We start from the raw sequence: 24,586 nt of genomic DNA, 5'->3' as shown, positions 1-24,586 counted from the left end.
CTGACAATAATATGTACCATTTATTTAAACACATCAAGTGTGTAAAAATCTGAGTTCATAATGATACTAAAAATAAACTCCTTGGTCACTTTTGGTGGTTGCTAGAGCTTTAATTCTTTATTCTGAAAACTAGAAAATAAAGACTCAAGCGTCTATTCTGCCTTTCCTGTACCTAAACTTCAGGGTAGTCAGATATTGACGAGTTACTTTTTAGAGAATAATCCAAGCTAATAAATACAAATGGAATAATAGAATTAGGCAAATATCTATTTAGCAACCCCTACTGAAATAGCAGCTTTGGGCAAGCAATCATCAATGAATGCCAAAGCTAGGTGAAAAATGAGTGAGGAACTTTCTAGAGGAGGGATGAGACTGATAACACCTGAACCCCCTGAGCATTCTTAGAATTAAAACTGGGTAAGCATCCCGTGGCTCCAGGTTGATGCAGCATGAAGCACACGGATATATTCAGTTGTGAATATTGTCATAGTCATACTCCTGTAAACACTACCTGTTGATAAACTACCACCATACCCCTCTCCTGAAGAAAGTCAGTAAAAAGAATCAAGGGGATTAAAGGCAGGAAAGAAAAAAAAGAAAACGGAGGTAGAAAGCACAAAATAAGTTGGTAAATATCAATGTAATAGAAATGCAATGTCAAACAGTAAAATAAAAAGTGACAATGTGAACAAACGAGGTTATTAGATTGAATTAAAAAAACAAAATTTAGCTGTATGTTATGTATTAGAGAAATACCTGAAACATAAAGGCACATTAAGGACAAAAGATATTGTAAAATATATACCTAGTTAAATTCTGTCAAAGCAAAATATTTGAGTTTTTAGCCTCCAAGATTTAGCTTGGAATTCTTTTAATTATTTCCATTTTTAAAGGGAAACTCTTATTTCTGCTATTTTTTTTCCCTAAGAGAATGGCCTATATAATTTTCTTCACCAACATTGGGTTAGCAATGTATTAACATGTTAATTGTAATAGATACTGCCAAATATCTATTAGATTATCATTTACACTCTAATCAACATATGAGAATGCCCTGCTCAATTATTATTTTTAATCTATCTCCGATAAAAGGAAATAATTTTGTTTTAATTTTGCATTTCTTTAACTGTAAATGTTGTTGAGCATATACCCTTTGGAGTCACTATATGGATTTCCTTTGTGAATCTTCTGTTCATATCGTTTGTCCAGATTTCTGCTGGGCTATTTGTCTTTATCTTATTAATGTTAACTTTGCAATTTATGTTGCAAACTATTTTTCTCATTGCCTTAGGCAAAAGCTTCAAAACAATGTTGAATAAATGGGTCATTGGGTATTCCTATCAACTTAATGGAATTGCCTCCACAATTTCCCTGGTTATAAAAACCAGCAGGAAACATTGAACAGTCTGTATCATATTTAGGCACGACTGTCCCACTATCAAGCATTCCTTGTTAATTAACTGCATTAAGTTCTTCAGTGTTAAAATACACACATGTTCAGATAAGGGTAGAAAAACTGTATTTATCATCTGCAAAGTTAATTTTTAAAATTTAATTGGCTGCTCCTAAACAAACAGGTTAACAAAATTTAAAAACAAGTTTACTAGTAACTTATTTTACCATAAGTAATTAAATAAATCAAAAGATGAAGTAACTTATCACAGTATTTATTATTATCACTTTTTTATAAAATGCATTGGCAGAAATGCTTCACCAGAAACTGGTACTACAAAAATAAATATAAAACAAATATACATGTTTACATATGTTACTTATAACATAAATACACATTATTTACATGTTCAAAAATTCAAAAATTCCATGTTTTCTTCATGATTCAACATGTCTGAGAAGTAGGGAAAACAACAAAAGCACAAATATACCACACACCATTTATATTTTTGCTTTTAAAAGACTGTTCAATACAAAATATATGAACACAGTAAGTTTGGGGATATATGTGTTAAGAGGAAAGTTAGGTGTCCTATTTTAATCTATGACCACTACATTTTGGAAGTGGCCTAAGTTTCATTCTGCTTTGTTCTCTTATTGGAATACATCCACTATGGTACAGATAAAATTCTCTTATATAGAGAGGCTTTCTGAAGAAGTTATTTTAAGTAAGAAAAAGTCACTTTCCTTGAAAGCCAACAAAAACATAATTTATTAAACAGATATCTAAAAGGAGCTTTAATCAGTGAAAACTAGAAGTTGGATTAGAAAACATCAAAAGGATGGAAGAAAGACACTGTAATTTCTGCTTGATGTATTCTGGTAATATTTCATTTTCTCCATATCTAAGTGAAGCAAAAGAAAAAAAAGACAAAAACATTACTTAATTACTTAGTTCATATGAGAGTACCAAAAGTCACATTATACTTTTCAGAAATTCTTCAACAGGCAGAGGTATCTCAGAAAATCATACAAAATTATTTATTTCATACCTAAATCAAGTTATGCATAACCAATTTGTTTCCTTTCAAAATAGACTAAAATGTATTTAAATAATAAAAAGAAAATTGATTGAAAAACTTAAACTGGCTTTATAATTTCTAAATCAACTTGAAGATCTGAATTCCTCATTAAATTGCAGGTCTTAAAAAAAAATAGTAGGCTAAACAGGTATGAATACATTTCTATTCAAATTTTAAAGAACTTCCAAATGACTGTATCAAGTAAATCTGAACTTTTATCTTTGGAACACGGGGGGACCCCCCACAAACGTAGAATTTACTTAAACAAAGCTCTGTATTTATTCTTTATTGTTTAAACCCCAGTCACCTTCAAAGCACTCTCCATTTGATGCAGTACCCCTGTCAAGACATTTCTTCCACTGCTCAAAATGGTTTTAGAATTTGCTGATTTTGATGCCTTTTTGTGCTCCTGCCGTTTTTGGTTTCACCTCTTCCACATCGGCAAAATGTTTTTGTTTGAAGACTTTTTTCATCAGGGGAAACAAAAAGGTCGCTCGGGGCAAGACAGGGTGAAATGGGAGGGTGGGGCATGAGGTCATGCTGATCACTCAGCAGGGTGTGGGCAGATGCGCTGGTAAATCACCCATCATGAAATAGGCAAAAGCGTTGAAGAGTCTTCAAAAGAAATTCACTGAAGTTGAATGCAGCCTCTCACAACACCACCAGCTGGTACACTGCTACAGATGGGTTCCTAGAACACTCCCCTAGCAGGGTAAGACTATACTACAAGGGGCCCACCCTGTAGAAGATAATTCTATTTTTTTTGGGTTCCCCCCTCTTATATCTGCATTCTTCCACTTTCTGGAGCATCTGAAAGAGCTTACTAAAGAAAGCCCCCAATTTCATGAGTAGTTCTTTAAATGATGTTACTGCACATGTGTATATTTAACAAAAAAAGCAATTGGTAGATATCTGTAAGTTATATTTGTCTTAAGTAACTCCTTCACAATAGGCACTTCTCATAAAGGATCATGTTGTAATAGCACCATCATCACCCTACCTTTTCTAGGAAGTTACTGTTTGAAATGTGGAAACCATATCATGGCTTAATTTTGCTATTGCCTGCCTCCTCATTTTTTTGCACGATGTCTGGCACAAATTTTCATACAGAATGAACATGTATATTCAAAAACATGTTTCAAACATTAATTATATTAGATCAGAATACAGCCTTTCATTTGAGGGAAAAAAAACCGGTTATCTCTTTAAAAAAAATCTAGCTTCTATGGTTTTTGACATAAATCATTTAGGTATATTACTTTGAACTTAGAAGTCTGTTTATTTCTAAAAAGGGCCAACCAACCTGATAAGGTTGTAGAATAAGGCTACAAGGAATCTTAACCACTTGGAATGGATTTTCCATACCAATTACTCTGCATTCATGTAGGTTATAGACTGCATTAATAGACTATTAAAATATTCCTAAGAATAATTAGCAGTTTAAACAACATTAACATTATCAAAGTGAAAACAGTAAGTCTAGTAAATCATTATTTCAATGTATAGAGAAACTTAGAGCAAAGGACTGGATCTCAACCAGTGCTTTAAGGACTTACCTAGTTGTTTGACCACTCGGTGACGTGTAACTGATAGAAGACACTCCTGCCTGCACGACCAGCTGGGACCCATCATTAAACTGAACCCACACAGCTCCACTAGTTAACTAGAAAAACAGTAAGTGTCAGAAATCACTATAGAGGATTTTAGGTTCTTAAAAGGTACTCATGTTTAACAGGTTTTACCTATAGTTTAAAAAAAGAAAACAGCGCTTCTCTCAGGAGCTGTGTTGGTAGTAGCATTGAAAAAATGCACGTCTTTTTCAGACTATTAATAGTCAGGGTTTTAGAATATTAAAATTATTCTAAATGAATCCTGTTTCCCATTTGTTTCCATTAGGACATAGGAGTAGTTTTTTTATTGTTGTTGTTTTCCAATAGTATTGCTAACCAAGAAAAGATTTAGGAAATAACAAAAGCAACACTTTCTTAAATTAGGATTTCCCTCTATTCTTTGTTCTTAGGTGACAAGATGTTCTCTTCTGCTGGAGGATCTCCTATCTTAGGTTTGAAACCTGTTCCTCTAGTCACTGATATTTATGATGTGCCCTCCAAACAGAGTACAGAGAAGGCGACACGGACTCCGGAGAGACCTGGGTTTAAACCCATACTCTGCCTAAGTAGGACAGCACAAGCCAATCAGCCACTGTGAGCCATACTTTAACTGTGTATGACATCAATGTTAGGTTTTATTTGGAAGAATAATGAGACAATACATTGCAAGTACTCAACAAATGTTGAGTTCCCCTCCTTTTATTTCCTATTCCCATGAAGGACTAGGCTGCATTTACTTCACTGGTAAGTAAAAATTACATGCACTATGCTCAAAAGTCTCCAAGCTTCAAACTTTTAGATAGTATACACATACACTTTCACACCTGACTAAAATTCTTTAAGTTTGAAACTCAAGGTGGAGTTAACTTTTAAATGCAGAAATCTTTTTTGGCCAAATAAATGTTATTCTAGTAATAAAGATTACAATGTTTCTAAAATTTAAAATGCCCGAACATCATTCTAAAGTCCTAACAATTAGCCATTATCATGACCTGTACTTTAAAAAGCAAAGGCAAAAACAGGCCACCCAGGCCCTGGCAGGCAATTTGTTATCAATAATATCTAGAGTTTTCCAACTGTCTATAAATTAAAAATGTTTCAATTTTTAATGATACAACCAATACAAAAAAAAAAAAAAAGGTGTAAAGACTTTCTTGCAAAGAGAAATCTTTAAAGTAATTTATATTTTTGGGTAATTGTCTAATCACTGTGGAAACCAAAGAAATTCATGAGAAAATTCACTTTCCTATTAATTTCTCACCTGTGTCGCCCAACCAACATTCTTCACAAAAACAGATTTCAAAAGTTGTGCTGATTTAGGAAGACAATCTTTTAGACTACTACTAGAAGGGATGTTTGTTCCAGAAGCTGCAGCAGTAAGGCCAAGTCCTTCATTTGTAACCATCTACAAATAGTAGAAGACAGGAAGATATGATACCAAAGCATTTTTATAAGCCAACTTTAGCTTATAAAAGTAGAAAATGATTACTTTTTAAAATTTTTATATATTTTTTATTTATTTATTTTTAGAAAGAGGAGAGCAGATGGAGAAAGAGAGGGAAAGAAATATCAATGTGTGGTTGCCTCTGGAGCGCCGCTCCCTGCTACTGGGGACCTGACTGGGAACTGAACCAGCGACCCTTTGGTTCACAGGCTGGCACTCAATCCACTGAGCCACGCCAGCCAGGACAAATGATCGGTTTTTTTATTAGCTTAAATAAGGTTTTTAAACAACAACATTTTAAAATTAAAGCGTGACCATATTATGGAAAATCAGAAAAGAACAGATAAGAAAAATAAATACAGAGAAAAAAATCACACAATTGCTGTTTTCATTTTGGTAGGAATCTTTTCCTTTTCCTCAAGGTATAATTTTTCACAGCTGCAACTACAGTATGTATATATGCATGTGTGTGTGAGTACACACATATATATATACACACAAGCATCTATTTAACCATGATCCTATTATGGATTTAAAGGTAGTTAATGATACTTTACAAGTAAAAATAAAACAATAATATCTAATTTCATATATTTAGCTTTTTCCCAAGGGGAAAACAGGTTAGGCTGTTTGAGGTAACATTTAAAGTAAGACCTGAACGATGATAAAGGAGCAGCCATTGAGGGGTCACAGAAGAGTTCCCAGTCACGTGAACAGCATGTGAAAAGGTCCTGAGAATTTGACACATCAAATCAAAAGAAGGCTTCTGAGGCTCAGACACAGAAAGTGTGTGGTAAAGTAGAGCAGTATGAGGCTGGAAACGTAGGTAGGTGATAATACAGTATGCAAGGTGTATAATAAAGGAGTTTCAATTTTACATCAAGGGCATCAGGCAACCACTGAAGGGTTGTAGGACAGAAGGGACATATATTTGTAACACTTACAGAAGGATTAAGTGCTGGTACCTGTTTCGGAGAAGCAGCATCACTGACCATCATTCTACTTGTCGGGTAGTTTGGATCCTTAGGAGGAGGAGGAGGTGACAAGGACTGAGGCGAGCTGGTGCTGCTAGGTTTTCTGCAGGAGGAAGAAATGTCCAAGCATATTCCCTTAAAGCTTAGTTTACAGTAAGGTAAAGAAGGTTCATATTGTATTGTAAACACCAAACTGTTTTTTAAAACATTTCCTATATATTTTTGCCATATTTAAAAAATTTTCATTTACCTTCCTATGATTATTGGGAAAAAGGAAGCACTTCCACCTTTCTTTTCCTCTTCTGAAATTACGGATTCCAGCGCTAAACAAATACGATGGCCCTATTTGGAAAGAAGAGTGCCTTCTGTCATTACTTCCCCTGTCATTTGTCATCACTGTTATTTGGTAAGAAACCCTGTAAGTAGGTACATACCTCATTAGCATGGTCCATATACATTTTTATTTCCTCTTTCAAGCTATTAATTTCACTTTCACCTTTTAAGGTGTAAGATTTCCCAGTCTTTTCTATCACATGAATCAAAGCTTCTGTTTTGTGTATCTTTGCTCCTTAAAAAAGAAGAAAACTATTCTCATTTTTAAAAATATTCCTAGGTTTACATTCATTACTATACTAGTACATAATGGCTTCTAGATCACAGTATCATTTATATTCATTTACTGACCATTAATAAAATGAGGCTCTCAAAGTATTCAGTAAATATAGGTCATCCATTTTTCTTTTCTGCATATAGCTGGCTTAAGTCTGAAACACAGTATTTTAAAAAAACCACTACTCTCACACAAAAACACGACTGAAGGACAGCTACAATTATGTGCATTGTGTAAGTTTATGTGCAAGCGTCCCTTAAAGGAGGGAGCTTTACGTATTAAACAGTAAGTCATTTTTATAACATAGATTTCAAAAATAAGATTCTCTGGTTCAATCCTATCCTTTTAAACATTTGTAAGTCTCATAATTTTGTATGTGTCCATTTGAGTTTCTCAACTCACATATATAATATGTATGTGTGTATATCTCTCTTAAAATCTTGCTGCCTTGAATTTTAAAAATCCATAACTATTAAATTATAAACTAAAGAGAAAAAAAATTACCATTTTAAAATGGTTCTTACCATCATAAAACCAAACTTCAAAATCAGCACCAGGGGAATTCTCCATCAAGACACATTTAGCATATCTTGTAAAGTAAGTAATTTTCGGAGATTTAGATCTTACAAGCTGTACAAATCTGGAAGCATATTGATATTTTCGCCAGTACTTTTCTAGAAAAGAAATTACATATCATAAGAGAATAAAATACTGACTTGACATATAAATTACATAAAAATTTAATATTTCTATTGTGCCTCAAAAATTCAAGTTGATAGGTGTGTAATCCAAGGACCAAGAAAAATACCAATTTTAGAGACATAATTCTATTATTTCAATGAAAACTAAAGATAATATAATAAAATTTCCAAGAAATATATGTAACAAAATCTGATGAGTAGTATTATGATTACTTAAAAAAATCTCTTTGACTCACCTCCTTATAATAACTAAGGTAAAAATTCCAGGAGAGTTTTATAAGTGAAATGAAAAGACTTTTCTACCTGAGATATCAGAACCAAATGACTTTCAGAAAAACAAATATAGCTCTTTTTATGTTAATAAAACATAGTTTTATGGTCCTACCTTACGCAAGTAAATTTTTGCAGTTCTTTGTAACTGTTGTCATTTATCTACCTGTTTTGATTTTTTTAAAAGGTTTTACCTACTTATTTTTTAGAGAGGGGAAGGGAGGGGAAAAGAGAGGGAGAGAAACATCAACGTGTGGTTGCCTCTCACGTGGCCCCCACTGGGGACCTGGCCTACAACCCAGGCATGTGCCCTGACTGGGAATCAAACCCATGACCCTTTGGTTCACACGCCAGTACTCAATCCACTGAGCCACACGAACCAGGGCTGTTTTGATGCCTAATAGTGATAAATGACACAGGTTTTCCTGTTTGTTTCTAATTGTCACCTCAGTGAAGTCTTGCTATTCAGTAATTAATTCCCCAGTGCACACCTAGGACCTGAACTGGAAGTCAAATTTGCAAATATAAATGATCATTTATATAGCACAGTCATGATTTCAAAAGTCAAAAACTAGATACTACATATTGAATTTTAACACCGAAGACAAATATTCCAGAGTTAGTTTTTACCATTACAACACAGAACAGGAATAACTACTGGAGTAGTAAGGTACACGGCATTTCACCAGATATTTACAACCTATGATAATCACATATATAGAGTTTATACGTAGGAAGTCCGTTATCTAAATTTGTCCCCTGGTAAATTTACATACCTGGTAAATTGTCAAAGCTGTACCTACTGATGTCCTCAGTAGGTGAAGGAGGTCTATCGGCAAGAGGAAAACCTCTTCCATCATATGGATAATAAATAGTGATCTGTCAAGAAAATTTTTAAGAATTCTAATTATGTGCCATTAAATTAGAATACTATATTTTGTTACTACAATTATGAAGAGTTCACATAATATTAAATATTATTTTATAGAAAATGCTAAATATGCTCTAAAAGTAAGGTTTTTTCTTTTTAACCTTAAGCCTAAAGTTTAGATTTGTTACTAGTTATAATTATTTTTAAATCCTCACAAATTTATCTAAATATGTGTAGTATCCTATTTCAGGTTTTGAATTCCAAAAACACTACCACTATCAGAAAAACTGATTTAAAAATATTTAAGCCATCATTATAGAATGAATTGAAAGGCTAAATGCTTGGGTGATAAAGGTACAAGATAGTAACAGATCCACATTACCATATTTCCGTCACTCGATATATGAAGAACTTCTTTCACATATTCTTGAGATGAATGCTCCTTTAGAAGCTCCACACACACCTCCTCTGAATCAAGTATGCTCACCTAAAAACAAATCCAAAATCAATGAGAATTCTCTTATTTACTAGAATACCACTGACATATATAATACTTAAGAGAAAAGTACTTAACCATGGCAGAAATACAAATCAAAGTTAAAATAAAATAGCTGCTTCACTGCAACAGTCTGGACCACAGGTGTATTTGAGCTCAACTGTGAAACATGAGGAGTGAGTGAAGGTGAGGAGGCATAATGAAGTGTGAAATGATAACCAGTGAGCAGAAAGGAAGCAGAAGGCAGGGTGGAGAAAAAGGACTTTGAAAAGACAATAGTATGCCAGACAAAGGCAAGACTGGGTGAAATGGAAAACAAGAAAACAGGATGAGGGTAAAATTAACAAATAAAAATCACCATTCTCAAATCACACATGACATTTATTTAAACTCTAAACTTAATTTTTGTGCATACTCCTTTTCAATAGTTTCAGATGTTTAAAAAAGGTATATTTCTCTAGTTTACCTTTTTGCATCTGGATTATACGTTAAAACAGTAAAAACAAAAGCAAAAGGTAATTATTAATTATCACTTTTAGTGACTGGAATTGTGAAAAAATATTTAACAGTAATTGACCAGTACTTTTTGCAAATATTTTTTTTTTATCAATAATTTAAAATCCAAAATGTATCAGTATCAAGTCATCTCTTTTAAAGTAGTCAGAAGGAAACAAGAGCCATTATTCCATAAACACTCAGCCTATTTTCTTTTAAATGAGCTTATTACTCATCAAAAGTACAGGAACATTATAGGGAATAATAAAAGATCATATTTGATACCAGTAACCAATTAACACAAGGAAACATCACGTAGTGATTTTGAAAAATAATAGACATACCACAGCCTTTTTGGTTTTCTGTCTGATTGGTTTTAACCTGTAAGCTGTCAAAGGAGACGTAATGCTTCGTAAGGTACGTTTCTGACAACCCAATGGTGGCTCCAAAACCCTTGTCTTGCTTTGTTCGGAAACAGGTTCTACGTCAAAAATAGGTTCTTGTTGAATTATCTCAGGTTTATTTTGAAACGCAGTCATGTATTTCATGGTCTTTGGCTGTTGTGCAGAATGCGCATTGTCAGAAGCATCAGGGCTCTTTTTGGCTCTTGTACCAGTCCAGGCATTTCTTGATGTGTCCTGCAAATCTGGACGGCCCTGGAAATTTCTGTTTCGGGTAATGCTGTTGTGCTCAGTAATTTCCCTTAAATGAGCTGTAATATACGCAGAAAAAATGAATGGGATAATGAAAAAGCCAAGCCTCCACAAAACAATGTCCTGTTGCTTATAGTACATTTTTTTTTTTTGAGGAACAAAAGAAATCTAGCAAAAAGAAAAAACAGTACACAATTTCTCTAAGAAATAAGCAGTTTAAGATATGACATAATGAAATAGCAACTTTAAAGGATATTTTAAGCCATACTGCAAAGGAATAATACCTTTAGTATTCTTAACACTAAGATGGAAATATATTACTATGAAATTAATTTTTCAAAGTAAAAACTAGTCATTCTAGAATCAATCACCTACTAATTCTGAAACAAGCACCTGCCAATGCTGCAATAAATACAGAAATGGGAGGATTTCCCAGGTAATCATTCTATATAATATGCAAATGTATTCTCTTTAAGCTAAGATCTCTATTCCATCCTTATTAGAAGCAAAACAATATATAAAATAACTTTAAAATTAATATTTAATATCACAAATGTATTTGCATCCATTTTTTAAAAGTTCTTCTGAACCTTACTCATTTATATTCTATATAGTTTTAACATTCACATAAAAATATTTTTTAAAGCTCTAAAAATGATTGGACAATATAAAACTCAGTAAGACAATTTTTCAAATGCTAAGCTCTAAAAATTTGGCAATTTCTCCCTTAAATTACTTTTTAGTGCTCTTTTGCCCTCTACTCCCATTAACAGAAATACTTTATAACAAATACTGTACTTTAAAATTGCAGCAGCACTACTAGATTATTATAAATATAATAACAATCTCAGATAGGTCATCTCAGATATGTCCATGCTACCAAATTAAAGTATCTATAAGTGCAATAAGAAGTTAACTGAAAGATTAAGTATTTGCACTTTTATAGTTTAAAAAACATAAACTTGAATTATTATCTTCAACAAGTACACATAAAAAAGTTAATTCTCTTGGGCTCTTGAAACTACCATACATTTAAAAATAAAGAAAAAAAAAATAGACTCTTCAGGTAACACAACTCTCTGCTTAAATTACAGCCATATTGTGCACTCTTTGTGTGAGGTAATAAAATACTTAGTAAAAAATAATTTCCTCCTTTCCATATGTTTCACTTCTATCCTCTTATTTGCATCATTATTTTCCAACCTATCATCTGTGCATCTGTCAAGTTCATTAAGGAGAAATGTTTAACTTTCAGACTCGCTCTCTAAGTGAAATAATGACTTGGATGACAGCTGTTTAGGTTTTTTAGTAGGTGTGTAATTGGGCGTATGTGAGGTCCCATGGGTAAACCATGATGTCATCAGCTTCCACTTCAAAATACGGCCAACCATCTGCTGATTATTTTACAACCACTGATAGCAGGTGCTTATTGCAGAGAGGCTACAAGGACAGACGGGTTAACAGTAAAGTGTCTCAGCCAGAATGCTTGGGTGGGAACCCTTCTCCTACCCTTCTGCCCTGCTCCTATGGGCAGTGTAGTTCAGCAAATTATTTCCTGTGCACGATTTCCTCATCCTTCCTAAGACAGGGCTAATAATCATACCATCCTTACGTATTTTGTAAGAAGTTAATAATATATGGTGAGCACTAAGAATAGTGGCTGACACAGTAAATACTCAAAAACATGTTAACAGTTATTATTAACTATGATTACAACAGTTTATTGAAAACGCATTACATTTTAAAGAAAACCCAAATTGAAATGGACAATGCTTACTAAGTGTCCACGTCACTAATTTTTTATTGAATAGTTTATTAAAAACTCACCATTTTTTTGGAGATTTCCAAACCACTGTTGCACTATTTCAGGCTGAGACGGCTGGTCTGGAAATGGAAAAGGAGTTTTTCCTGGACAAGGATGACTGGAACTAAACAAATATAAAAATATTCACATAAACTAATAAAATATCAGGTACTAACTTTTTAAGATTTAAAAAAAGGGAGATCTCTTATTTGAATATCTGAAAATTTAAAGTAACTGTAGAAACCAATATTTGTCTAACTATATTGTCTCTAAGAAGCTTACCTCCCATTCCAAAATCCACATGGCATTGTGACAATGTTTCTATATGGCTATTGCCCTCTTAGAATTTAAGGGTAAAAATCAAAAATCAGAAAAAGAAAAAATAAAACACTGTAGTTACTACAAAACTAGTCTTTATGTAAGAAGCAGTCAATAATGCAAATACTTATCACTTAGGCTCAGCTTCCCTCTTTCTGTATGTATGTTTGTGTGTTTATAGTTACTATTACGGTACTTTAGAGACCAAACATGTTTAATAAGATGATATTTGCACTGGAGACCTGCTTTAATATAAAAAATGAACTAAAAATTCCCAAGTATTAAACATTCTACAAACACATTCATGGGCACATACACTCATATTAAAAGAGATTCTTAACCACAATTCAAAATCATCATTCTGATTCTCCTTACTAATGTAAATCATAGTAAAGAAGTGCCCCAGGAATATCTGACAATGTTAGAAAAAGGTAAACCCCCTTAGTTAGAGGCAGCTTCATTACTGATACTAATAATGTTTATTGAAAAAGTAAAATGCTTTTGATAGAATTATTCTTACAGTGCTTGATCGTTATCAGGTCTATCCAAAGACCCAGAACTACAGGATGTCTTTTCTTTAAAGAAGTGAAAATTATTGACATTGCTGTTTATGGGTGAGTATCTTTCTTCGTTTTCATCTACTCCGGATCTTTTGGATTTTGACAGCATTTCTGCTGAGTGACATCGTTCCATTGTATATGTGTTTGCTCGAGATTGACTATTAGAAGTGGCAGATCTATCAGAGGAATGGGCTCTGCGAAGGTATCGAGAATGTGGCCTTTCTTCCACATCTTGGATTACTCTTCCCTTTCCACTATTATTGGTTTCTTGTTCTTCATTTCCCCACTGGGTATAAAAACCGCTTCCATCTCCTGAAGAAGAAAAATCACTTGAATTCTTATTCTTTGGAAATACAGTCATTTTATTTGGGAGTGGCTGACCAATCAATAGTCTTCTTCTGTCAAACAAACTACCACTTATACTGGTACTGGAAGAAGCTGTCATTGCAGTAGAAATTGTGGCATGTCCACTATCGATTGAATCTTCTACAGTTCCTACATCCTTACTTTTTGTTGAAGAATTTCGGGACATAAAAGGATGGTCTAATACTGAAGACAGACTTAAGCGATCTGCCGGATTTCTACGAAGTAACTGGTGAATAAGGTCCTTGGCTTCTCTTGACAAAAAAGTTGGCATTTCATAATCTGCCAACACTACTTTATTTAATGTGTTCTTGACTGTGTCAGTGTCAAAAGGTGGTCTCCCAATAAGTAATGTATAAAACATACACCCCAAGGACCAAATGTCAGATTCAAGTCCATGTGCACTTCGAGTTGCAATTTCTGGTGAAATGTAATTAGGAGTTCCACATAACGTATAGTGCTTTTCATGTGGCATTTTCAGTTGCGTTGCCAGCCCAAAGTCGGCAATCTTGATGTTCATATTACGTGTAAGTAAGAGGTTAGAAAGTGTGAGGTCCCGGTGAAGTATACCATGAGAATGGAGATACAGCATTCCTGTGATGATCTGGTGCATGAAGTGCCGAGCTGTTAGAAGGCAAAACATAAAACCTATGGTTCAGAAATGCCGAGCTGTTAGAAGGCAAAACATAAAACCTATAGTTCAGAAAATCTGGAAAATCTAGTATTTAGAATATATTATGAAACCTAGTACACATGCCACAGTATTAAAATTAGAACACTGGCTTGTAGCTTGGTTTGACCAACCAAAATTAACACTGATAAGTTCACAATATTCTTTAATTCCCTTTAAGACAACTAAGCACTCCTTTTAATTAATCCTTGTCCTTTCTAACTGATGAGTTTTCTATATACACTTAAGTGAAGCTTAATTTTACCAGCATTTGGAAGTAAATAGAGTAGCGAGGTTAGCTAGAAGTCCAGGACAAGATAACCTGAAAACAATCTTTTGTGAGATGTTCTATGGACCTTACACTTGAGCCTGAACTGAACTGAAAAAAAGTTATTTATAAGAAACCGGGGAAGTCGGAACTGATTATGTATTTGATAATAAGGAATTATTAGGTGTGGTAATAACTTTGTGGTTAATTTTTTTAAAGGCCGTTACCTTTTAAAGATATATGCCAAAATACCTATATGTAAAAAGGAGTCTATTATTTAACTTCAAAATACTCTGCTGGGGGAATAAGGATACAAATGAAACAATTTGACCATGAACTGATAGTTTTGAAAACTGAGTGGTTTAACTTCATAGGGGCTCATTATACTACTTTATCTATTTATGGTTGACATTTTCTATTATAAGTCATTTCAATAGTTATTTGTGCTTGACTTTTTTATTTTTTAAAGATTTTATTTATTTATTTATTTTTAGATAGAGGGGAAGGGAGAAAGAGAGGGAGAGAAATATGAATCTGTGGTTGCCTCTCATGCGCCTCCCCCCACTGGGGACCTGGCCCACAACCCAAGCCTGTGCCCTCACTGGGAATCAAACCCGCAATCCTTTGGTTCGCAGGCCGGCACTCAATCCACTAAGCCACACAGGCCAGGGCAGAAACTATTTTAGTCATCAACAGCATTCTTAAGAGCTTCTTCTAGATTTGAAAGGATACATCCTAAGTTGTTACCAATTTAATTTAAAATGTAATTTTAGGAAAATAACAAATTTCTCCTTTAACTTTACTCCTATAATGCCTGCATATTTTCTAGGAATTCATGGCACCTATAATGTGGGGCATCTCCTTTTGTAGCCCAAAGTAATAATTAAAAGTTTTATTAAATATTACAAAATAGCACATTCTTCAAAACTACAAAAAGTATAATATATATCTACCAAAAAAAAAAACAAAAAACAAAAAACCCCAAAAGAAAGAAAAAGAAAAAAAAGAGAAGCAGCCTACCTTCGTTTTCTGAGAATGGTTTCCTTCTGTTCTTTAGATACCTGTTCATTTCTCCATTATGGCACATTTCTAATACTAGGTAAACATAATTGCTATCTTCAAAATAGTTATACAGCTGAAATGTAAAAGGACAGAATAAATTATAATGTACAAATTCAACATCCCTGGCAACTTTTATGAAATTTGTATTTTACCTCCAAGATAGAAGGATGTTTCAATTGGCAATGTATTTTCACCTCATTTTGGACTCTCTGCACCATTCCAGCTTTGTACATGGCTTTCTTATCTATCTAAAAATAACATGAGGGTTTTAAATGTTGATGATAAACTTTCAGCTGTGAAGTTGTCAAAAGCTAACTTTGAAAAGAGAACATGCACTTTATTCTGAAGTCTTTTTATCTTCTTTATAATCAATTTACGGTTGTCTATTTGCCCCTCACACCTAGCAGATTGCGTGGCAGATTGGTTGCTCAGAAAAGTTTGTCCAGTGAATTCTAGTACACTTTTCCAACTTACAGAATTTAATAGCACAACTATTACGTCTACAATAACAAAAATGTTGCCAAATTTTAAAACAAAATTTCCTGTCCCTTCCCCTAGAGGTTTAGATAAGTGATTCCTAATTGCTCATATTACTCCAATTAGACTGACGTCTAACAATCTAAAATATTGTTACAGTGTACTACAGAACTATGCACAAGTATATTATTAAAAACAAATCATTATTTGTTCTTTGATTTCTACCAATGACTCCAAGTATGTAAAACTAGAACAGATGCCAGTTCTACCAAACATTAATGAAGATAAAACTTATTTAATCATGATCAACGATCTCCTAAGATATCCAGCCGTAAGTGCAGTTGCTGGAGTTGGAACTATTTTCTTCTGCCTAAGCAACGGGTTCTTTACACCGTAGTCAAAGAAAAGGCTGGTGCGTAAGGAGTTTCTGACAACGTAAGTGGTGTACTTCCCTAGGAGAGGTGAGGAGTTGATAAATAGGTTCTTACCATTTTGATTGCAACTTCCAAACCAGTGTGAATGGACTCAGCTCTGTAGACACCAGCAAATGATCCTTTACCAAGCAGATTTCCAACCTTAAAATCCTTAAAAGTTAAAGAATATGTGTGATGACTCATGGAAAAGGAAGAAGGATAGGGAGAGGCTGAAAAAGAAGATGAAATGGGTCGAGAAGGGAATTTGCATTCACAATTTAAGCAGGTATTACACCTCGATACAGCAGATGTCTGGGGTGGAAAACATGCTGACACCTCGCGGGGATCCCTGAGCTTCCAGGCTGGACTCCAGATCGAATGCTCTAGTGATCTGGCTCCTCAACCTCAATGCAGCCTCAGGACCCTCCTCCCCCTGCCAGCCACCCTCTACGAGCCGGCGGCTTGGCGGGGATCACGCCGCAGCTCCCGCCAGAGGTAACCGCCATCCCCCTGGAGATGCCCCGCTCCAGCGCGGCAGCTCTGGCGGGATCGCTGACACGAAGCCAGAGTGGAAAGACGGAAGGGCGGGGCCGTGAGCGACTCACCTGTACGGAGAACCCCTGGCTCAGAGGGGCGGGCCGCTCCGCCCCCAAACAGCAGAGCCCCAGGCCGTTGGGACCCTCCCAAAGCACCGCAGCGACGCCTACTCCGCAGCCGTTAGCTGCGCAGGGGCCCCTGCCTGTGTGGAGTCCCACCACTCTGACTCCCACCCGCCCGGCTGAGGACCGCGGAGTCTTTTCACCTCGATCCTCTCCCCGATGCAGGTCGCCATGTTTCCGGGCCCCGGCCTGGGCTCCCGGGATCAGCTCCCTTCACGCAGTCCCTTCGAGGCAAGGCTCCAAGCAGCCAGCAGTTCTTGGCGCCCATCAGGTTCGGCTCTCTAGGCCGCCGCTCCTGGCGACGACAGCACAGCCACCGAAAGGTCTCCCGGGCACCTTCCGAGGCCTGGGCGGCGCCTCCGCGCTCCCATTTTGAAAAACTCCCGCCGGTTGCAGCCTTAGCGAGGCCGGCGGTGACGTAACGACGCGGGTGGCTTCTGAGAGGCTGCGCCCGGGCGCGCATGCGCAGTGGGGTCTCCTTGGCTTCCCCGCGGGTTTCTGAGCTTAGGGGCGGGCGGGTGTGGACGGGCGAGTGTGGACACTCTTGCTCCGGGGAGACCGTGTGCGACTCGGGGAAGCGCTAACCTGATGTTTCCACCCGTTACTCACCTGAGGGTCTGAAAAACTACGTCCAATTCTGTAAGGGGCTTAAAACGATTTGAAATTTTTAAATGTTTAAAGTTGACAGCCTGTGGGTGGTGGGGGAAACATTCCCTGGCTTAAACGCCCTTTACACCTCTGTTACCCCACAGTTTTCATAACTAATGAATGTGTTCTTTTATTTTGGTATATTCTTCTTAGGTGTAATAATGTCATTTGTGCAACAAGTTGAGCTGTCACACGTGTAACGATCCGTTTTGCTGGAGAGGGACCTCTGTGAGGGTGGGCTGAGCCGCTTGGTGCCTTGGGAAAAGTGTGATGCTCACCCTACATAACAAACGGAGAATTACAACACACACCTAGATCTTCTCTTTCTAAACATTGTTCACTTATTATTGTCTGCCGACAAGCTGTAAAACAAAAACTCTGTCCAGAGAAAAGGCAACTTTTCCCTTTCATTTCTGAAATCATTCCGAAAAGCTTATGTTATAATAATGATGGAGCAGTGGGTTCCAAAGTCCAGTCTTCCAATTAGACTTGCTTTTGCTATTTTTTCAGAAATACCTGAACTCACCACCACTGTGGGATTTGGAGTGGGGGATTGTTTATCCTTTATTCCATTAGTATCAGCTGTGCCGATGGTTATACAGCCCACTAGTTCTGCATCTAGGTAACCTTACCCTATGTGAAAAGGAATGGACCGAGGCGGGGAACTTGCTAGATTCGTATTGCTGCCAGCAATCGAGACCACCGTGGCTGAACCTAACGTCCCTTCCAAAGGTGAAAGTTTGGAGAGAGGCGGAACAGCTGGGGGTAAGAGGATGAGTAAATGGGTTATATAATGAGGGAAATCCAGTATTAACACCTGGGAAGAGGCTCGGAGGAAGGGGTGATATTGTCTCTTAGTTCAATTACACCAGATGCCTGAAAGGGCGAAGCCATATATTGCTGAGACCACTCCTGCTTTTGGAACCCGACAAGATCAAATGGAAGCCTTCAAACCTCAGTGGTGTCACCCTGGGAGGCATTTCCATAAGACGGACTGGTTAGTTATTAAAGATGGAATGAGACTCTACTAGTATGCCAGTTCTTTTGACCTAGGTGATTGTTATGCTGTAAGGGAATCTGTGTTTGAAGATCAGGAGATGTGATTTATAAGGAATATATATTGAGTCATTCAGATGACGAAGATATATTCAAATTTCTCAGATACATTTGGTCTTTGTCCACAGTTCCTGGCTCACAGCTCCCAAAACCCTTGGAATTTTCTCAGTGATAGGAGCTTAAAAGTGTCTGTTTATAAGAGACTTTTGGACCACACCTAAGCATGGGGGTTGACTGCCAGAACTAACCATGCAATTAGAGGGTTGGAACTTTTAGTCTTACCCTCAGAGCTCCTGGGAGGACACAGGAGATGAAGGTTGAATCAGTTGACAGTGGCTAATGATTGTATCGATCATACCTATATAACGAAGTCTCCATAAAAACCCAGAAGGGTGGGGTTCAGAGAGCTCCTGGGTTGGTGAACACGTGGACATTTGGGGAGAGTGGTATGCCTGGACAGGGCATGGCAGCTGCACCCCCTTTCATGTCTTGCCTTATGCATTTCTTCCATCTGGCTGTTCTGTGAGCTGCTCTAGCAAATTAATTAGGCCAAAAGAGGGAGTTGTGGGAACCTCTGAATTTATAGCCAGTTGGTAAGAAGTGTAGGTAGACCTGAACTTTCTACAAAAGTCCAAGGAGGGGGTCGTTAGAACCTCCACTTCATAACCAGTCAGTGGGAAGCACAGGTTGTGAGCTTGGTTTGCAAATGGCATCTGAAGTGGGACTGAGCCCTCAACCTGCAGAATATGATGCTGTCTCCAGGACGAGTGTTAGAATGGAGTCAAGTTGTGGTATCAGACTATGGCATGGATGTGTAAAGAAGCACTCCTACCCCCTCCCAGGAAACTGGGCCCAGGAACACAGTATACTTACATATCTGCAATAAACCTCAAGTTGGCTGTGGTGTATAATGCTTTTTAGATATTGTTTGGTTAATTTATTGAGGATTTTTTGGATCTATGTTCATGAGCAACATTGGTCTGTAGTTTTCTTATAATGTCTTTGTATGGTTTTGGTATTAGGGTCATTTTTTACATGATTTGACATTTCTGGAAGTTAATTTTGTCAATATGTATGACAGTCTTTGTTATTTATTGACATTTGCTTTGTGGTCTACGATATATCAGTTTTTGTAAATATCCCATGTGTACTTAAATTTTTTTTTACCTAACCGTTGACTGACAGTTTATGTAAGTCTATTAGGTCTAACTTTAAAACTGCATTCAATTCTTTTATATATTTATTGTGTATTATCAATTATCACTGTTGTTGGGCACCTTAACTTCTCTTTGTAAATGTTAATAGCTTTATATAGTTAGAGGCTGTTGTTTCAGTTATCTGCCTTGTGAACTGCTCTATTATCATTATTAAAGTTCACTTTTTATCCAATACTTCCTTTTTTGCACTTTAAAGTCAATTTTATCTGATTAAGTTTCACAATTCTCTTTCCATTGGCATCTTCTTTATATATTTTCCTCATCAATTTACTTTAAACTATCACATCATTATGTTCAAGAAGTGTCTGTAGAAACCACATACAGTTTTTAAACTGGCAAGTTTAAGATACTTAGATTTACTTAAACTGATATTTGGATCTCTTGTGTGTGATTTCTTTATTCTTTGCCTTCAACAGGGTTTTCTTTATGCAAATTGTTTCTTTCCTATTTTAATTTAACCCGAACCTTGCTATCTCTAACAGTCAGGTTAAACAGACCAAATGTAATCATGCAAAAAGGCAGGCAAGGTTGCTGGACACAAACAGTTCAACTTGCCTTCTGGCATCTGCAGGCTATGTGAACCATTTTCTACCTTTAAAAAGGGGGGACTTTTGAGAAAGTCCTGGGAGTAACACTGAACAAACATTCCTTCTTCACCTCTGGAATGTTACCTCTTTGCTGTTTAATTATTAAGGACTCAGGTTTAAAAAAAAAACATGTAGAATCCTCTCCAATTTTCCAAACACAGGATAAGATGATTAGGAATGAACTGCCGCTTAGCCTCCTAGACTTTAGAAATACAGTGGTGCCTGGGTACTTGTTAATTCGTTCTGGAACTCGAGATGAGTGCCAAAACCAAGTACTGAAAGATGAAGCATTTTCTCTTGTGGGGCAGTTTTGTGACTCTGAAATTCTAGCAAGTCTGAAGAGTCCCTAGCAAATATCGAGTGCTAAAACATCTTTTTCTCATCAAAATTAGACAAGTACAGGGTTTGATGAGTTATGAAGTTGATGAGTACCAAGGTATAACTATTTAATTGCATTTCATTGGAAAGTTTCAGGTGCATGGGGCATAAACTTATTTCTGGATTGACGGTCCATTATCTGTCAAGTTCTCATGCATTGCTCAACCCCTAGAAGATTAAGCACCGAATGCTCTAATTTAGACCAGGAGTTCGCAATCATTTTCTTAGCCCCACATTCTAAGCGATGTGACACGTTTTTGTCAGGAACAGCAATTCTCAAACAGAAGAGCTGTTATGAGACACTCTGGGGAAGGAGCTCCCCTGCCTACTGTAATTTCAAGTCTTCAAATTCATTTATTCCTATATGTCTGCCAATATAAAGCTAAGATATTCTCTAACAGTTCCAAAATTAGCTAACTACTACAGTTGACCCTTGAAAAATACGGACTTTTTTTCAGTAAATATATAGTGGGCCCTCTGTCCTTGGGTTTTGCATCCTCAGAATCAACCAACTGGGGATTAAAAACAATTTTCCATTTGCGCTTGGGAATCTTCAGATGCAGAGCGCCAACTGTACACTTTGTTCTATGCCATTTTATATAAGGGACTGGAGCATCCATGGGTGTTGGTATGCACGGGGGTCCTGGAAACAATCCCCTGTGGATACTGAGGGACGACTGTGGTTAGGTTTTGGGGGAAGTCAAAAATCATATGTAGATTCTCAGATATGCTAGGGGGTTGGTGCCCCTAATTCTTGTGGTGTGTAAGAGTCAACTGTGTTTTCAATTTAAGAATCAATAACATCTGAGGGTTTGAAAATTTTGACAATTTACTTAAAAAAAAAAACCATCATTGCCAAGCAAATTTCTATAAATGACTCTGATGACCTGTCCACAAACCACCATCAGGTTAATGAAATTCAGTATGTAAAAATTAAACCTCAGCTGTGCAACTTATGGTTAAATGAGTAAGTCGAGATATATTTATTATCATTACATAGCTTCTTGACAATGTGCACTACCATCCAAAATGAATTGCATTTATTATCAATTGTCATTTGCTCACTAGCATTAAGATGCCAATTTACATACATAGAAAATGTTTCATTTACTCTGATACTGCCATATGAAAGCATTTTTATGGATATGTTTGTGAACCAAAATTGTATGCCAAATATATATTCCTAGGATGTTACCAATGTAACATCACAAACCATTCTCACATCCACTCATTAAAGCCAGAGCCTTTTACACGCAAGACTCGGTCATTTTTATAGACACAGCACACGTGATTATGACTTTCTGCATTGCACTAGTCACCCTTTGTATTGAAAACAAATCAGGAAATGGAGAAATCAAATGTAGTTTTCTTAAAGATTATTATAATCTAGTAACTATTAAACTGCCTGAATTTAGTTTACATTAATAACTACAGTCAAAGTCACTATGTACATAAATTATTTTAATAATGGAGAAAAGAAAAAATGACGTCGATGCCATATTGTTAGTACTAACCAATTTGGCAACGTCATTAAATATTGCTTCTATAAACTGTGTGTGGTATTAGGTAACAATGTCTTCATCCTACCAAATATAAAAAGTAACTGCTTTTAATGTGAGTCTCCTTCCAAGACACTAAAGCTAAAAAAGCTTATTTCAGGGGAAAAAGCAAAAATACTTTAAAGCTTCCATTACCTAGATTTCCACCTCTAATTACATATTTAGCATCAGAATTCTGGGTGGGTTGATAATGATTTCACTATCACTTTATTTTAATTCAAGTTCTTGGGAGCCAAAAATTTAGGAAATTTTAAAACAAGGAAGATGCACAACACATGTATGTAATCAGAAAGCAGGAAAGAATTGACTTTGATCTGTAACAACCAGTTTGAATTTCTGACCCTTCTTATTTTGTCACATTGATATCTGGATTAAAAATGAGGGACATTGCTTGCTTAATACTCGCAAAATTGACTTCTTTTAGTCCAGAACTGCTTAAAACTATTCTAAGGTCAATGTGAAAAATCTATTGATCAAGCCATTATTAAATTTTAAAGATACTATATATGGAAATTTGTAACATGACTTTTCAAATAATTTAAGATAAAAATTCTTAATAGTAAGATTTGGTATTAAAATAAAAAGACAAAGGTAATCAAATTAGCTATCAAAATGATATGACAGCAATGAAACTACTTTTAAAATCCATAAAATAGAGACTTACAGTCAAGATGGAAATGTAGGTAAACATGGGACTGGCATCCCCCCACAACCACATCAAAATTATAACTAAACTACAGAACCACCATCATTCAGAAACTGCCTGAAATCTAGCTGAGTGGGAGTCCTACAACTAGAGATTTAAACAAGAAGCCATATTGAGACTGGTAGGAGGGGTGGAGACACAGAACAGGCTGGCCCCACACCCACATGTGGTAGATAAAATTCAGGAGAGGTATCTTGGCTGTGGAGATGCTCCCTGAAGAGTGAGGGGTCCCAGCCCCAAACTAGGCCCTGTAGCCCAGGGTTCCAGTGCTGGGAAGAGAAGTCCCTGTAAATTCTGGCTGTAAAAACAAGTGGGGATTAGGGCTGAGGGAGACGGAGCACTTCTGGAGTCCCAGGCAGTTCCTTTTAAAGGGCCTGCACACAGACTTACTCTAACTCACTTTGAGCTCCAGCATGGGGATGGCAGCAGGGTCATTCGGGGTCAAACTGAATTGTTTGGCATCTGGTAGGGCAGCAGCTTTCTCCCAGACAAAAGTGCTGGCAGAGACTATTCTTCCTTTGATGACCCCCCCTTCCCCCTCATCAAGGACTGCAGGTGGGGCACCATATCTGAGTCTCCATCAGCCTGGCCCACACTGTTCACCCCACCCTGGGGCTTCCCTGAGACCATGCCCTACCAAACTTGTGGGCCCACCAAAGCTGTTTGCACTGGCTTATCCATATGAGTGGCCTATTGTGGCTCACACTTCAGACTTTCCTACAATCCCTCAAACAAGCAGCATCTTGCCTCAGAGTGCCCCTTTACCTCTCACTAATGGTCCCAGGCCCAGCACTAGGAGCAGCCAGCTGTGGTTCGCAGCTTGGCCTCCTCCTGGGCACCTCCAAGCCCAGCACAAGTTGCAGCCATCTGCAGATTACTTTGTAATTCAAGTTGGGTAGGTGGCCCCAGGCAGAACACAGGCAGCAGCAGCTGAGCTGGGCTTGCAGCTCCCAGGAGGCCAGAGTCAGCACACCCAGTGGATAATTTCAGACCACATCAAAGCACCACCCAACCACCTGCACAGCAACACACTCAAGGGGCAGACTCAGCGGGCACCAGAGCCCTTTTGAATTAAGTCCTGTTCTGTGGGGAGGGCCCCGCCCAGCTGATCCTCCACAGTGCTCAGTGGTTGCGGCCAGTTCCTACAGCCAATTGGCCTGAGGGTAAATCCCTCCCATTGAGGTGCCAGTAGCAATCAAGCATCACATACAACGGGGAGGGTGTACGCAGCCCACACATGGGT

The 24,586-nt window shown here is 36.9% G+C and overlaps 1 protein-coding gene across 4 annotated transcripts; it reads right to left on the bottom strand.

The window, feature by feature from the left end:
* Positions 1-1,665: 1,665 nt before the first annotated feature.
* PLK4 (polo like kinase 4) lies at positions 1,666-17,582 on the bottom strand. 4 transcript variants are annotated; one of them, XM_024569087.3, is made up of 16 exons: positions 17,336-17,582; positions 16,609-16,704; positions 15,796-15,891; positions 15,602-15,716; positions 13,241-14,267; positions 12,426-12,526; positions 10,290-10,657; positions 9,337-9,441; positions 8,860-8,962; positions 7,637-7,786; positions 6,937-7,070; positions 6,753-6,844; positions 6,473-6,605; positions 5,346-5,489; positions 4,031-4,137; positions 1,666-2,297 (listed from the first exon to the last, which is right to left on the bottom strand). In XM_024569087.3, exons 1-16 carry the CDS (start codon positions 17,363-17,365, stop codon positions 2,195-2,197), a joined length of 2,904 nt encoding a protein of 967 aa, XP_024424855.1. In that variant the 5' UTR covers positions 17,366-17,582; the 3' UTR covers positions 1,666-2,194. The 4 variants fall into 4 exon arrangements, with proteins under 4 accessions (XP_024424855.1, XP_024424856.1, XP_045058374.1 ...); XM_024569088.3 differs by lacking the exon at positions 17,336-17,582 and adding an exon at positions 16,829-17,026; XM_045202439.2 differs by lacking the exon at positions 17,336-17,582 and adding an exon at positions 16,829-17,026 and having other exon boundaries at positions 6,494-6,605.
* Between the last annotated feature and the right edge of the window lie 7,004 nt (positions 17,583-24,586).

Source organism: Desmodus rotundus, chromosome 9 (assembly GCF_022682495.2).
Source record: "Desmodus rotundus isolate HL8 chromosome 9, HLdesRot8A.1, whole genome shotgun sequence".
NCBI classification, from domain to species: domain Eukaryota; kingdom Metazoa; phylum Chordata; class Mammalia; order Chiroptera; family Phyllostomidae; genus Desmodus; species Desmodus rotundus.
Note: the sequence above shows the minus strand (reverse complement) of the source record. Positions and strands in the feature narration are given on the sequence as shown.

Bases quoted from the DNA above. Each gene is read 5' to 3' on its own strand.
- PLK4 (XM_024569088.3), bottom strand. From the start codon at position 16,861: ATGTTTTCCACCCCAGACATCTGCTGTATCGAG. The intron at 10,658-12,425 runs GTGAGTTTTTAA...CGTATATTACAG, and splicing joins TGGAAATCTCCAAAAAAATG to CTCATTTAAGGGAAATTACT. The intron at 5,490-6,472 runs GTAAGTGTTACA...TACTATTTGTAG, and splicing joins TACCAGCACTTAATCCTTCT to ATGGTTACAAATGAAGGACT.